Below are 16,245 nucleotides of genomic sequence, written 5' to 3'. Positions count from 1 at the left end.
GTGAAGACGCAGACTGTGCCTTTGCTCAGTAAGCTGCGGCAGCCAGCCAGCCAGCAGCGGGGGGAGCCGAGAGCAGCTCCTCCCAAGGAAGCACAGCCAGCGGGGGCCACAGGGGCTGCTGTGGCCTGGGGTGGGGGTGGGGGTTGGGGGGGGGCTGTGCGGCGGGAGAGGGAAGAAGTGCACCCGGGCCCGTGCTGGTAATCCGACATTTGTCTCTGTGACGTGCCTGGTGATGCTCTTCAGCCGGACTTGTAAAGATTTAACTTGCCTCTAGGACAGGGAAGACTTTTTACACAAAGCAGCATTCATGATTTACATCACGTTTTCAACTTGGTTACAGTTTTCAAAAAGCAGACACTAAAGAAAGCTAGAAGCAAAGCATTTTACAAAAGCTGCCCCCCAGAGACTCAGTTTGTGTTCGTGGGTTTTTTACATCTGTAGCACTTTTAGAATAAAAAAATCTTAGAATAAAAACAGTTCACAAACAGTAGGGTCTGTCTTGTCACTAAGGCTTGGAAATTTATTGAGAAGTGAAAACACATTTTGTTTTCATCGACTTAGGCTGTGGGAACCTCCAGCATTGATGAGGTTGGTGGACTGAAGAGTCCTCAAACCTGGTTTCAAGGTGAAGTGATTCACTGTCACAATTTGAGCATTTTCAGTGTGTTCATTCTTTTGTTTTTATATGAGAAGCTGTCACAGTGGCAGAGAAGCTGACATGTTGACTCTGAGTTGGTTCTTCCTGAGTGATGGGAGGCAAGGAAGGGCTCCCCCGGCGGCCAGCTGGGGGGGTACCTGGCAGGCAGGGTGGCCGGGAGGCAGGCCACACACAGGCATGGGACGCTGCCTGATTTCTTCCCTGCCACGTGCTTGGACTTCATTTTTAGCCACAGCCGGACTCAGAAGACATTCATTTTTTACTGACCAGCTCCAGAATTTTCCTCTGTCTCCTTTCTCTGTGCTATATCCATCATGCCCAGAGACCCGTAGGGGTATTTGTTAGGTTTTATGCAGGAAGGAATGATTTCTTCAGTCACTGTGTTTTGAAACTGCTTATTGAATGAAAACTTAGATCCGCTTAGAACAAATTTAGTTGCAGATGAGATGAAAAGTAACAGAGCAGCCAAGGAGAGGAAGTCATACTAATTAAATACCTGTTTGTGTAAAATTACCGAATAGTTTAACATATCAGGAATGAAAAATTGCTGAAAGATCTCTGCTATCTGAATTAATTTTTTTCTAGCAGATCATACAATTTAAAATTACGTAGATGAGAGAAAAAGCAGGTTGTCTTTTTTCAGTTAGGCAAATACACGAAGCTTTTTGCAAGTTCACTTTCAAAGGCTTCCCCAGTGGTGGTGGTGGGTGTGGCGTGTAGGTTAACAATCCCCCACCCCTGCCCGGTGCCCAGCCCTGCTGGTGTCTTGCTTCCTCTGAAGCACAGCAGTGGCCCTCTCCTTTTTGCCGTAAATTTCTGGCTCACTGATGAGCACATAATTAACAACTAACTTTAAAAGTGCTGAATCAAGGTGATGTCGGTTCAGGGCTGGGTCGGGGATTCTTAATAATCCCACCTGGAAGGGGGTTGGTGGTTACACATCGCCGCAGACCAAGCACGTGGGTTCTGTGCAAGACCTCTGGACTCCTTGCTGTCCTAACCCCAGAGGACGTAATATAGAATTCCCATTCCCGGGAAGAGCACAGAGAGGAAATTTTTTTTTTGGGGGGGGGATTAAGATTTTATTTATTTATTTGACAGAGAGAGGCGGCCAGAGAGGGAACACAAGCAGGGGGAATGGGAGAGGGAGAAGCAGGCCTCCCACTGAGCAGGGAGCCCGATATAGGGCTCAATCCCAGGACCCCCGGGATCATGACCTGAGCTGAAGGCAGATGCTTAATGACTGAGCCACACAGGTGCCCTGAGGAAATATTTTCTACCTTGAGATTAGAGGCAGAAGGTGGTTAGTAGAGGTATTAGCCTCAATTTCACCCCTGAACCCAGATTTGGAAGCATTCTGGGACCCTTCTGAGGTTTCTTTTTTTTCCCTCTAAAAGCAATTTTTGAGGTGTTTTACCTCCTCTCAGAAAGCTGGAAGACTGATGGTCTCCTTTTTCCTTTTGACGGTGTTTTTAAAGTAGTATTTCAAAAGAATGCCGATTAGCCTAATATGAATTTGGATTTTATTTTAGGAGTTTTCTCCTCCTGCATTTTGTCTTCTGCCTCTCGGTCTGTCTGCGTTTTAGTCACAGCAGCTCTGACTGTACTTTCCCATTATTAATCCTGTGTTACCGGCCCTCCTTTCCTTTCGAGGCTTTTTCCCACTGTTGAATCAGGTATTTGCTCCTTCACTCCTTCCCAGGAAGGAGTCTCTCCGGCCAGCTGTCACATGCCAGGACAAAGATGAATGACCAGTGGAGAAACGTACTTCTGTTTTCGTGTGTATTGTGTGTTTTAGTCCTTTCTTTGTTTTTCGTGGTGGATGTGAATTTCCGTGACCAGAACTATGTGTCACTTATCTTTGCATCTCACTTGTTAGCCTGCCTTCCAGACTGAGCATAGCCCCTGTCAGCGTGGGGAAGAAATGATACCTATTTCTAGGTCACCATTCTAAGATTTAATGATAGAGGGACATCTCTCCATTTCCAAATATAGCACAAGCGTCGTTATTTTCATCCGTCCGTACTTCGTTCTCAAAATTAGGTCCTGAGTTAATTGATAATTACCTTTGACATTTGTGGGTTATTTGAGGCAACCAGGTGGTGTTTTATTTCTGGATTTGATTCAGTGGCTTTGAGTCGGTTTTGTTTGCTGGATTCCTGAAAGCCTTGGTTTCCCAGGGAAGACCATTCCCATTTGAATCAGGCTATGACTCTTGCTGGGTGTAAGTAAAGAAGCCTTTTGGTTCTGTTTCTGCAAAACTTACACACTGAACTGGGACAAGTTTTTGTTTGGGGTAATGCTTGGGAAAAGAGGAACCTTTCATTTTATTGAGCAGTCAAAAGCAAAGACCTCCCAACCACCTGGTGATTTTTTGTCACAGCCTACCCGTCTGGCATCATTTTCATGCCTACAATTTAGCAAGCAGACTTCTTTCTTTATGCTCGGACCAGTGCTCCCTCTCCTCGGGGAGCAGGGCCAGAGCCCTCATGGACTTTGCGCTGTGGTCACCGTGCTCCGGGAGGGTTTCCTGGAAGCGGCCGCTGCGTAGCTCCCTGGGAGATGGGGCTCTCGGGGCCACCTCTCCTCGGCCCCGCACCTAGTTTGCTCCAGGAGTGTGTTGAAATGGCCCCGGTGCTTTCTCAGTCAGCCCCCTGCTTTAAAAAAAAAACCCAGATTTCTTTTCTCTCCTTTCTCTGGTGTTGCTGGAGAGAGATGGGGCATCTGCTGGTTAACCTCGTTCAGGAAAATTCTCTGATGGTGTGTGCTGCTCCTTGCATCGACCAGCTGCCCTCCCACTGGACTCTTGTCCTCACTGGCAGTCACAGTGCAGAGCCCACTCCCCCTGGCACGCTTGTCCCAGGGGATGAGACACATTAGCTCTCTGAGTGCCCCCCAGCCTCTCGAGCTTCAGAGCCCTCCAGCTCTCCTACCTGTCCTGTGCTCCATTCTCCACAAGGTGACCCCCACTTCCGAGCCTTTCATTTCGGCCTTCTTGGCTGTGCTTTTGCCGAGGACTCCTGTGTCTGCGTCATCTAAAATCATTTACACATTCTTCCTTTCCCAATGCCACCCCCACATATTTACCTCCAAAGATGATGTGATACCTGCAAACATGTTCCCATCTTTCTTTTTTAGCTTTCAGTCTGAAATAATTATAAGTTCACAGGAAGTTAGCAAGAAGGAAACGGACAAGGAGGTCTGTGCCCCTTCTCCCAGCACCCCCCCACCGTGTCATGTCTTATGGAACCACAGTTCGTGATGAAAGCCGGGAAGTGATTTTGCTCGGCCCCATAGAGCTTAGGTCAGTGCCGCAGGTGTGCACCCGCTGGCGTGTGCGAGCAGGCGTGTGGTGAGCTCTGTGCACTGTTATCGTGTGTACATTCATGTGACCACGGCCGCTTTCAACATACAGAATCCTACAGAATTGTTCTGTCACCTCCCGATACACCCCTCCTGCTCACACCTGACCGCGACGGCATCTCTGGGCCCTGGCAGCCACTTACCTGTTGCTCTCCGACTGATTTGTCATTCAGAACTGCTACGTAACGGGATCGTACTCTGGGTGACCTTTTTACTGCACAGGAATTCCCTTGAGATCCATCACTAGTTCTTTCCTCTTCATTACTGCCTCGTGTTTCATGGTACGGGTATGTCCTCGGCATTCAAGCTTTCTTTCTGTAAACGTATAATCGTTATTAAAATAACTAACAGAGTATATCAGAGTACCGTGTGCCCTGGTCTGGCTGAGCGACCTGGGGCAAAGTGCTCTGGAGAGCCTCAGCTTTCCAGCCTGCAGGATGGGAACGCTAAGGCTCTTGGGCGTGCGGCTCAGGTGAGCGCAGCTGCAGGTGTGGTAGCGACCGCGGCACCCGTCTTGGAGGAGCTGCCGGGACGTGGCCCACTTTGGCCTCCTCAGGCCATCTGTAGCTTGTGGGACACGGACAGCATGAGGCCGACTTCAGCATGAGCTGCCAAGGTATAAGTACCCTGGTGTGGGCTGATCTTTTCCTCACTCATCTTTGTGTAACAGAAGCTTTGCAAGCTGCTCGTGGTGTCCTCGCTCTGAGAAGCACCTTGCCCTGGCCCTGGTGTTTAGGATCCGAGGTTGAAGGAAGCCTTCCTGGAATGTACACTCTGTCCCCGGCCCCGCTCTGTCCCCGTCCCCGCTTGGTCCCCGGCCCTGCTCTGTCCCCGGCCCTGCTCGGTTCCCGGCCCCGCTCTGTCAGGACTGAGTTGGCTCTTACAGGATCGTCCGTACTGGCATGTGTTTCCTTGTACACATCACTCAGTACTCTTGTTACCAGCCAAAGCTACAAAATAAGTGAGTGTTTTTTCACCAAATAAGTGAGAAACATTTTGTTAGACTGTGGGGAAAGAAGGATGTTATTATCCAAAGGGAAGTTCCTTCTATCCAGACAGTTTCAGGTAAAACAAGAATTTTTTTCTGTAGAGTACTTTTTTTTTTTTAAAGATTTATTTATTTATTTGGCAGAGATCACAACTAGGCAGAGAGGTAGGCAGAGAGAGAGAAAGAGGAAGGGAAGCAGGCTCCCTGCTGAGCAGAGAGCCCGATGTGGGACTCGATCCTAGGACCTTGGGATCACGACCTGAGCCGAAGGCAGAGGCTTTAACCCACTGAGCCACCCAGGCGTCCTGTAGAGTAGTTTTAAACCAGTTTAAATTTATGAATTTTCTGTTTCTTAATATTGGTCCAGCATTTTCAGGTAGAGAAAATTTTAATGCCAACAGAATAATTAGACATTAGTGCAGAGAAGTATAGTGAATGCTAACATACCTGACACGTAATGGTCGCTTCGTAGGTGATTATTAGATGAATGAATGAATGAATGAGTAGTGCACTGTATTATCTTTATTTGTAACTTTATTTGTAACTCAGAATTACAATGGGGATTGAAAATCTGTAACTGCACTGACTCCACATTTTACAATTTCTTGTTGAAGGGTCAGCCCTCAGTGGAGAGTTGCAAATGTCTGCTTTAAGGCATTGTTTGTAGATTGGCCTCAGTTGATATAATAGAAAGGGGAAGCACTTGAACTGAATGTCAAGCCAGTGCTGTGTGCCAGGTCTTAAAATGCCCAGCTGAAAATGGATGTATGCAGAATCTGGTTTGCTTGTTAGACTTGTAATAGGGCATTTTTAATATTCTTTTTTTGGGGGGCGTTTTTAATATTATTAATTTTATTTTCATCCTTGGCTTCATAAACCAAATGGGCTAGGTCTCGGTTAACTGCGAGAAATACATCATCCATGTGCGTTTCTGGCACGTATTGTTCGTAACTGATTATTGTTCTTGTTGAATAAGTGGTAGAAAGGTTGATCACCAACTACATAATGAGGATTTTGTCAGGAAAGCTTAAAATCTTTAGATAAGAAAATGCTTTTTTGGTTTTGTTATTGTTTGTTTTCCTCTCTTTGAAGCCCAAAATTCAGAACCCCAAGATCAAGGAAGGGCTGGGCTTTCTGCCTGGCGCCTGGTGAAGTCCGTGGACGCGAGTAGAAAGCAGACTTCATGCACTTTCACTTTGCTTTTGTGGTTCTCCTCAAGGAGGCCACTTTTCCGACTTAGAAGAAGTGGAAGATCAAAATGAGTGAAGGTTTTGTAAGAAAGGACTTACTTCTTCTAAGTGAACCCAAGTCTCTGTCACAAGACAAAGTAGACCCCTGGGTAGTGAGAGAACTTGATGGTTGGCTCTGTTGATCTTTAAGGAAATGTGAGGGGAGACATGCCGGGGGGCTGGCGATGCAGAAGGTGGGGTTCACACAGCACTCAGGTGAGGTCAGCCCTAGGCAGAGTTCTAGAAAAGGCAGTTTATAAACCACCAGTAGAGGAAGAAGTGAACAAACAAGTTATAGCATGTTAACTTGATTTCATTCTTTACTGGGTTTGATGGAGAGCAGGCAGTGTAATTAGTGGGCATTTGATCAGACATTTGACATTTAATTTGTAGACAAAATAGGAAAGTATGGGCAGTCTGTTAGTGCAGTCACTAGAATCAGACTGCTGAATGGCTGGAAAAACATGTCAGCTGAGGGAGTCCCTTATCACAAGACCAACCCTGTCCTTATCCTCCAGTGCCGCTCCCCAAGTGGAAGGTGCCGGAAGAAAGTGCTCGATAGTAAGGTATTAAGCGTCATACCCGGTTTGTGAAGTAAGGAAGTAATTTCCAGTCCAGACCTGCAGTTGGATCAGTCTTGCTGATAGTGGTGGCCATGGGAGATGGTAGATCAGACATCCCAGTTGGGCCTGAGACCTAGCGGATGTGCGGGTGTCATCCCTGGTTGTCACCTTCTGTAGGCGAGCAGCCCGTGCAGTTGTCCTGTCTTTGAACTGACTCCACTAATGTATTCAGAACTTCTGTGTCCCAATGTGACATCTGGAAAGATTGCTCATTGGAACTTAGGCACCCTGAAAGCTCACCTTTGTTGTATGGAGAGCTGTGTATCTTGAAAATGGGCAAAATGGCCACAAAGCAAGGGCAGACTTGGTGCAGCAGAAATAATTGTGACTACCTTAAAAGCCTTGCCAGTGAGACCATCACCATGGGGGGTGTCAGTGAGTGGCTTCAGCGAGGCTGGGGAATGATGTCTCCCCTGTACGCCTCTGTCCCCATGCAGAAAGCCTGTGAGTGGGGGTGGATTGGCATGGAAGGCTTGCTTATCAAAGCCTAGGCCAGGGTCTGTAAAATATGTAGGATCCCAAAACATGTCAGCAGGAATAAGTCAAAATCCATCACAGCAATGTCATTCATGGGTTTTACTATGAGTCTTTTGAATCATAAACACACATCTAGACAGGTTATAGAGTAAGGGTCATGTAGGTGGGGCATAGCACTTGTTATAACAACCACCTTACACATGTTCATGAACAGAGTGCACAATGGTGTTGTGCCCCATGGCTGTAATGAGCAAAAGCACTGAAAAAAAAATCCCGATGGTGGGGGCAGTCATCTCAGTGTGCACTGCTGGTTGGATCCTATGTGAGGTCACCTTTGCTCTCCAGTCCCCACTTCACAAGGCGGGGGGTCGGGGGCATTGTTCAGAGGAGAGTGAGCTGGTGTGGAAGGAGTTTTCAGATCCTGCCACGCTGGCAGAGTCCAAGGACTGAAGTGTTACCCTCGGGATAGGGAGGACAGACTACGCCAGTGCTCTCTGTCGTCAGAGACTTGAAGACTGAAGGAGGAATTACGCTTTGACTAACTGTAGACTGTTTCAGAGGGGAATGTGGTTGCTCTCAGAATGACGTGGGGGTGAGGAGGAGCTCTTCCCAAATTTGAAACCTTATGCTTTGGTGATGTCGGGACATAAAAAGAAAAAAGAAAATTCCTCATCTCAAAATCTCTTTCACCAAGTTGACCATGTAAATATCTGGGTGGTTGAGGTTCCCGCTCTGACCTTGGTCTGTGTGTGGGCCCTCTCTCCAGCCACATCTGTCCTCACCTTGTCCTTGATCGGGTGTCTGCGGCTTCCCCCCTCCAATGCTGCAGCACCCACGCGGCATGCCCTCTCGACTGGGGGCCGCTCTGACACGCGCCTGCTTCTCCTGTCCCCTCTTTTTTTTTTTTTTTTTTTTAAAGATTTTATTTATTTATTTGACAGAGAGAGAACACAAGTAGGCAGAGAGGCAGGCAGAGAGAGAGGAGGAAGCAGGCTCCCTGCCAAGCAGAGAACCCGATGCGGGACTTGATCCCAGGACCCTGAGATCATGACCTGAGCCGCAGGTGGAGGCTTAACCCACTGAGCCACCCAAGTGCCCCTCTCCTGTCCCCTCTTATGCTTACTTGCGTGGCTGTTACTTCATGACACTGACTGATTTGCGGCCCCGCCGAGTACGTCCTTCAGAGACTTCCTTTCGCCGTATCAAGGCATCTTTTCTCACCCACCCAGAATAACGAGCTACTTCCCCAGGCCCTACTCCTCCTTGATCAGGGCACCGGCACCAGACACGTGCACCATTTCAGGCTGAAGCCGTGGCGCGCATGCGGGAACAGCTCCCCTCGGAACCCCGCTGCTTGGACCTGAAACCAAATCACGGTTTATGTGCACACTGGGTGCCCTCTGAAGTCCCCAAACTACCTACTCCTGCTCCTGGCTCGTAGCTTCTGCTCGAGCCGCGGCTTCTGCGCTTCCCATGCCAGCCTTTCAGCTCACCCAGCCCCGCTGGCCCCCGATGATTGTCTTTGTCACAAACAGGGGCGGGGAAGCAGAGAACAGTAGGTGGTCGTTTCTGTTTTTCAACTGCTTGGAGTGTCTGAGCACTTCCACAGGCCTGTGGTCACTTCATCTGATTTTCAGACTGGGCTTTGCCAGCTAGGGAGGGCATATGGTAAAATGATCCCATTTCCTGGATGAGAAATCTGAGGCTGGGGAGTCCCCAGGGTTTTCCCAAGGCCACGTGCAGATAAGGGCCCACATCTGACCTGTGGGGCTCCACCTCCAGATGGAGCGGCTGGTAGGCTGCATTCAGATTTTGCATGTGAAAGAGGTTGCAGCTGAACCAATCCCCAAATCTCAGGTCTCGGATCCTGCCATGTGCAGAATAGGGCTGGGAGCTATAGGACCAGAGGCTCAGTCCTTCCTGGGGTTCGTTCCCCTAGGCCAGTGGGTTCTTCGGGAGCTCTCTCTGGCAAAGTCTCCCATCCGATTAATGAGGAAAGGGCTTTTCCAGGAGATTTCTCCCAGCAGAGTTGCCTTCTCCTCTTTTAGGCTCTACCCAGCACAGAGGTGAGGGGGAGGGGGTGGATGTGTGCCTGGGTCAGACCAGCCCGGCCCGAAGGCACTGGACCCAGGACCAGGACTCTCACATCTTTGTCCCAGGAGTTCTCTCCCCAGAATCTCCTGTGTCTCCCTAGCTCAGCCTTCTTTGTGGATGGATCCTGGTCCATGAACCAGGTCTGTAGACAACTGCAGCCCAGTTGTGGGCTGCGTTCAAGTTCTCATCCTTGGAATGTTGCTGGAGACCGCTCGGGAAACCTCAAGGGGGCAGCATTGCCTGCGTCTGGCTGTGGGCCCCAGTTCTCAATAAAATCCACGCTGCTGAGAACCTGGGTAGAGAGCAGCTCCTCTCCTGCTGTCTGCAAAGATGTAGCTGTTTATTGGAAATTCACAGCATGCACAGAAGTGCAGGGTTTTTTCATGCTTAGGAGATTTATGGTAGAAATTCCACAGGTATCCTCTAGGCTCTTTCTCATTCGTGTATTCAGAGGTTATTTTAGGCGTCATATACTAATGTAAAAGCTTAAAAATAGACTTTATGTGAATCACACTGGGTTATGGTACATAGCAGCTCATCCCCGACGTTAGAAATGACCTTTATTTGAGAATCCTTTTTTCTCCAAATTGAGAATATCTTCTGTAGAAGCAGGGGGAAAAAATTCTAAAGGGGCAGAGGATTTGGGGACATTTTGACATTATGGATTTAAATATAACCTTGCTCCTTGTACCTCATTCACTGTTCCCTTTTCAACTGCTGGAGCCCGAGATCCATTTCTGTGGTTTCCTCTGTAGCCGCGGCCCTTCCCTGCTTCCACGGCGGGCTGGGCCCCCGCACGCTCCTCCGTGGATGCGTGTCCAAGTGTCCAGGATGTTGAGGAAAGGAAGAGGTTTGACCCGCAGGTCCTCGTGGTGTTTCCCCTGCAACCCAAGGGAAGTGAGTTCTGCGGACTCCGGCATACTCATTCTAGCACCTTTTCCTCCTACTATTTTTAGGTGTACAAAGACTTAAACGTGGGATGGTGTTGAGTCTACCAGACTTAGTGACATATTTTGAACAATAGGTAGGAACCTGGATATGTTTTGAAAAATATCTACAGAAAGAAGATTTAAAACTGTTTCTTCTTAGATGTGTGGGTTTTTTGTTTGTTTGTTTGTTTGTTTTTTTGGTTTTTTTTTTTTCACAAGAACAGAACTCAGTGCTCGCGGCTCACGTTTACTTGTTTCTTCACTCTGCGTGTGCCGTCCCCTTTCCTCTTGGCCGCGGCTCCCTGAGGGAGGCACTGCTGCCAGGCCCGTGCGAGATGAGGAGCCTGAGACGTGGACCGGCCCAGTAACCAGCCCAAGGCCGCGGCCTGGGATGTTAAGTCGGGGGGGCTATCAGGCAGTCTAGCTTCAGAGCCCACACTCTTAATTGTTACTCCAGATCACCTCTTAGGAGAGGTGATAAACCGTTAACTCGTGGGCCGCGGCAGTGGAATTCTGTAGAAGCACTTGTGCTTGTGCCTCGGGGCAGTTCCAGCTGTGGGTTTTGATCTCCTCCTCCCTGCAGTGCAGAGGAGCAAGGCTTGTTAACATGGTTTCATAATCTAAGTTATGTATTTTGGGTCGGATTTGCTGAAGAAGAGGGATTTTGTATCCCATGCCCCATCCTGTCCCACAGGCTGGGTTGTGAGTTAGGCCTCACAGCTGAGTCTGGGGAGAGGCTGCCAAGCATCAGGCAGGGACACAGACCCCCCCCCCCTTGGGTCCACACGGCATCTAGAGCACCTGGGGCAAGAAGGGTGCTGGGCCAGAGCTCCTGCCCGGCCGGCTGATGAGCCAGGGAGGCCTGCCCCAGCTGTGGGAACGGGGGCAGGGAGGAGGGTTGGGCCACCTGCATGCTGTGTGTGCCCCCGGAGGGACCAGATGGGTCCTGTGCGGCACACACACCTTCTCTACCAGCTGTCTGCATTCGTGGTGTTCTGTTGAGTTGATATCGTAGTGTTTTTCTAGTGGTCTGCAGTTGTGTTTCTGTTTTCTCCATAAATCTGAGAGAAGAGATACTCGTCTGTCTTGGTGTTCCGATAACCCGGAACGAGTGTGGTGTAAGTGAAACCAGAGGCCCCTACTGGCTCCAGCGCTCCGTGGACCAGCTAGTTCTCTGAGAAGCCCCATACCCCCTTCCGTGATGCGGGGTCGACCTGAGGGGTGGGCTTGGTGTCCTGACGCTGCTTCTCCTCAGTGCTGCTTCTGCTGAGTGACCGTGAAAGAGAGCCGCCCTTCCTGGCTGTGCGTTTGCTTGTGCATTCAGCTCCCCTGAGTCTAGAGACCCAGCCGTGTGACATGTGGCACCTCTGTCCATTCCTCACGTGTGCACCGTGGTTCACCCATGAGCCAGGGCCAGTTCCCAGGCAGCTGTGCTCCGGGGACCCTCCTTTCCCTGGGTCTGTCACAGTGACGAGGTAGGAGCAGCTTCGGGGCAGCCCGTGTAGAGGGTGGAAGATGACAGTGAGATTTGGAAAGAAAGGGACTTGAAGTGTTTGTTTTTAATCTTCTTTTACACCGGAATCAGCATAATTGAGCAGGTCCACCTTGCATAGTGTTTGTCTCGGGACAGGAAAGCGAGGGTGGGGAGGGCTGCAGCGCCCCCCCATGTGGCTGAGGGGGTCTTCTCTGTGGGGAGCAAGTGGGAGGCAGGTTACCAGGAAGTTGGTGAAACCATTGCAGCTGAAAAAGCCTACCTATTGGGTAACGGATCCTGGATGTTTTGGGATAAATATTTGACTCGATAAAATGTGTTGGTAAAACTGTTACTGCTCGCTGGCACAATCTTGGTTTCTTTTAGCAAGTCTTGGCTCTTGAGCTGATTGGAGTGGGTCACTGTGCTTAGGGAATTAAGTCTGTTGAGAGCACCTCTGATGCGCCAGCGCGCTCCTGCAGTGTCTGTCTCCCGCCCTTGGAGTGACTTCCTGAGGCCAGTGTTGGTCTGAGGGTCCCTGTTGTAGCGAGCCGAGTCTCCGAGAAAGTCGGGGATCTCTGAGGTCACAGAGGCAGTGCTGTGTTAGAGCATCTGAATCCACCGTACCCCTGCTGTACAGTGTGGCCTGTAGACTCGGAAGGTTTTGCTAGGAAGTACCAGAACAGACCGGGAGGGTCCTCCTGGCCGTGATGCTGCCATCCTTTCTGGTATTTACAAAGGCAGCAACCATGTTCACAAGGGTTCAGAGGACAGCAAACAACAACAAACCCAAAAGAGTATGTTCTTGATGATGGATCTTTATAGAGGGTGCAGACCTTCGTCTGTATTTATATGGTGACTCCATGCATGGTACTGTTGGTGTTGACTGACAGTATCAATGCCAAGTGTGACGGCACCTGGAGGGTTCTTTGCCAGTAGCTCGGCCCCAGCAGTTGGGGCCGTGTCGGGTGGGTGACTTCACCACCTGCGCTGCTTTTCCTTAATCTGTAAGATCAAAGAGGTGAACGAGCCTACTCTAAAACCCCTTCAAATCAAAATTCTGCAATAAGTTTGGTAACTTATATACAAAAATGTGTGGATAGTAAAAAGTTAACAGATGTTTTATTTAACATTTTTAGTAAAATGAACTCCTCGGGTTGCAGGTAGCTTGACTGAAAGATAAGTCCTTTGCTATCACTTCCCTTATTTTTAAATTGACCTGCCATATTTAAAATACTGACAAACTAAATCTACCTTTAACAACAAAAGAATTCTTAGAGGGTTAGCTTGGGTTTGCCATCGTTAGCAAGTAGGAAATTGCTTATTAAAACCATAATGAGATGGCATTCTCTAGAACAACTGAAATTAAAAAGACTGACCTTCTCAGATGTTGGTGAGGTTGCAGAGGCATTGGAACTTTCAAAGGCTGCTGTCAGAAATGTGCCATGCACGGTACGGGCATGTGGGAGGTTTGGCAGTTTGTTAAAAATTTAAACATACACCTGTCATATGATCTAGCCACACTACACCTATTTATTTACCGTTAAAAAAGGGAAAACAGGTTATACAGATACTGTACACAGATATTCATAGGAATTATATTTGTAATGGCCAAAAATGGAAACAACTCCGATGTCCTTACCAGGTGAACAGCTACACTGTGCCACACACAGAGACGGGGACACTGTCCCATGGTAAGAAAGGTGTGGGCTGTTGATACACACTGTACTCTGGGTGAATGTCAACAGATGTTGAAGGAAAGAAACTAGACCAAAAATAGAGTTCCTAGGGTATGATTCATTTATATACTTTTTAAGAAAATGCAAGCTAATCTATAGTGAGAGAGCAGAAGGATGATTGCCCGGTGGGGCGGTGCAGAGGGAGACACAGGATTAGAGGGCGCAGGAAGACTTTTGGGGTGATGGAGCTGTTTGCTGTGGACAGCGGGGGTATTTTTGTGGGTGCGTCCATGTTTCAAAACTTTGCAAATTAGGGGCGCCTGGGTGGCTTAGTGGGTTAAAGCCTCTGCCTTCGGCTCAGGTCATGATCCCAGGGTCCTGGGATCGAGCCCCGCATCGGGCTCTCTGCTCGCAGGGAGCCTGCTTCTTCCTCTCTCTCTGCCTGCCTCTCTGCCTACTTGTGATCTCTGCCTGTCAAATAAATGAATAAAATCTTAAAAAAAAAACAACTTTGCAAATTATATCCTGGAAATTCCTGCAGTTTCTTGAGTGTCATTTCTATACCTGAGGAAAGCAGTTTTCAAAAGAAGATGAGCTCAGAAACAAAAGACCCCACACAGCATGTATTTTGGCAAGCACAGTGTTGCCGTTTGGGCCACCGAGGCTGGTCAGTGTCAGGGGTGGACTCGCAGTCTGTAAGGGACTCGTGGAAGATGTGGGGAAGGGGTGATTCTTACGTCCCTGAGGAAGCAGGAAGCCGTTTCTCTTCCAAGCCACCAGGGCCTGCTCCGTGCAATCAGCCATCTCTCCCAGTTTGCTCAGTGGCTCCCCCCAGAGGTGGAGGGAGGCAGCGGGCTTGCGGGAACTGGGTGAAGAGCTCGGCTCCCGCCGCGCCTGAGCTCCTTCTTGGTTCTTGCCACTGCCCTTCCAAGTTGTCTTTGCCCGTCCGCGTCCCCAGACACATCGAGTGCTCGTACCAGGAAGGTCTGAGGTGTTTTCGAGAGGCACACTTCTTCCCCAAAAGGACTGCGCCGTGGCCGGGTTGGCCGTGGCCCGGGGCGACGTTACTGAGCGGGGCCACCTCTCAGTCTCCGCCAGGCCTGGTGGTGAATTTATTCCGCACACCGCACGCTGCCTCCTTCTCTGAGCCGTGTAAAGCAGCCCCATCTGAGCAGTGGTTTAATAATTAATAATGGGTTGTAGTGCCCCTGCTAAAAATAAAATAAAACCGTCCATCTGCTAAGCGAGAGTCAGAGGATGTGTAAAGGAATGCGTTATGCTGAGCAGATGTTTCGGTTGGTGGAGGGGGTCTTTTCTTCTTCTCTTACGCTGGGATTGAGCCTAGGAAGAATCGGAAAGAGTGACTTCCCTTCCCTTTCCTCTTCTCTTTTGTGACAGTCCCCTCAGGCTCTCTGCCTGTTTATTTTCACCAGGCGGTGGTTGCAAACTGCCCAGTGTGCTGCGCTGCCTGGGCCTGCTCGGGGCGCTCCCCTTCCCGCCGCCCTCCCCTCCCCGGGAGCAGGCTGCTACCCGCTCCCTCAGCCCTGTCGCTTGGCGTCCGCGCCAGGCCTTCGGGGGCAGGGGGCACCGCCGGGGCAGGGGCCGCGGCCCGGCCTCACCTCGCTCTGCCGTCCCGTAGCTGTGGACGTGGCTGGAGGAGCTGCAGAAGGAGCTGCTGGATGACGTCTACGCCGAGTCGGTGGAGGCCGTGCAGGACCTCATCAAGCGCTTCGGCCAGCAGCAGCAGACGACCCTGCAAGTGACCGTCAACGTGATCAAGGAAGGGGAGGACCTCATCCAGCAGCTGAGGTGGGCCGCCTTGTCCCGGTCCTCCCGCCGGGCGCGGGCGCTTTGAAATCGGGCCAGTGATTTCCCCTTCCCTGAACAATGAGCTGTGACTCCCCGCCCGGCTAGGTGGAGAACAGACACTACCTCTGCACACAGAGGAGAGTAACATCCCTATCTTTCTCTCCCACCGTCTTTCTCACTGAGGGTTTCTCTCATGGCAGCAGACTAAGTAGCTTTCCCAGAGCTCAGCTTTTAGTAATGTTTCCTCTTCACACTTACCTAATGATTATTGAAATTTCTTCACAGACCAGATTGATTTAAACCTCCGAGGACTGTGTCCCTCATTCCTCCCTAGAGGATAGTGGGGGTCCTTGTCCTCAGAGTTGAGGCTCAGGGAGGCCAGGACTTTGGGGAGGGGCGTACCTGTCCTGAGGTGCTCCTCCGAGCAGGAAGTGGGCCTGGAAGCCGATGCGTGTTAGTGGATCACTCGGGACGGTTTTTGAATCGCGCGACCGAAAACTTCAGGGGAGGCTCACTTTGCCAACAGGCAGGCGAAAGTGACTCGTTAAAGGCTGAGTTGATTGCAGTAGAGTTTAACCCTTTGTTGCCGCTCCGACCCCACCACGTGCAGCGGACAGGGACCGTCTATTCTGTTCTCTCTGCTTAAGGAGAAGAGCGGCTACAATGGAGCCCCCCTGAAGTTACTTTCCACCATAGACTTCCTTTGAGAGCGACGGGGGGGGGCGCTGCGGAGGGGGTCCTCCGTGTGGCCTCCGACCTGGCAGCTTGCCTGCGGGAGGAAGCCCGGCCTTGTGTGGCGGGAGGGGCCGCCGATTCCATTTTCGGAGGCCAGCGGCCCGCTTCCTGCCAGCCTTCTTCCCCCTGAAGTCTGCGCGGCGGCCGGATCTGGCGTCTGACAATGGGAGACTTTCTCATGCCTGTCCCG

At 50.2% G+C, this 16,245-nt stretch overlaps 1 protein-coding gene across 1 annotated transcript in view; it reads left to right on the top strand.

Annotated features, from left to right (window-relative positions):
* TRIO (trio Rho guanine nucleotide exchange factor) overlaps positions 1 to 16,245 on the top strand; it is a gene marked incomplete at its 5' end in the record, with an annotated part of 348,026 nt that overhangs the window by 196,308 nt on the left and 135,473 nt on the right. Inside the window, one exon of the mRNA XM_080803936.1 lies at positions 15,151 to 15,320. Coding sequence (XP_080660062.1) covers positions 15,151 to 15,320 — 170 coding nt within the window. The remainder of the gene's footprint in view (positions 1 to 15,150; positions 15,321 to 16,245) is intronic.

This window comes from Martes martes (genome assembly GCF_963455335.1).
Source record: "Martes martes genome assembly, chromosome: 5".
NCBI lineage: Eukaryota > Metazoa > Chordata > Mammalia > Carnivora > Mustelidae > Martes > Martes martes.
The sequence above is the reverse complement of the archived record's forward strand: the minus strand, read 5'-3'. Positions and strand labels throughout refer to the sequence as shown.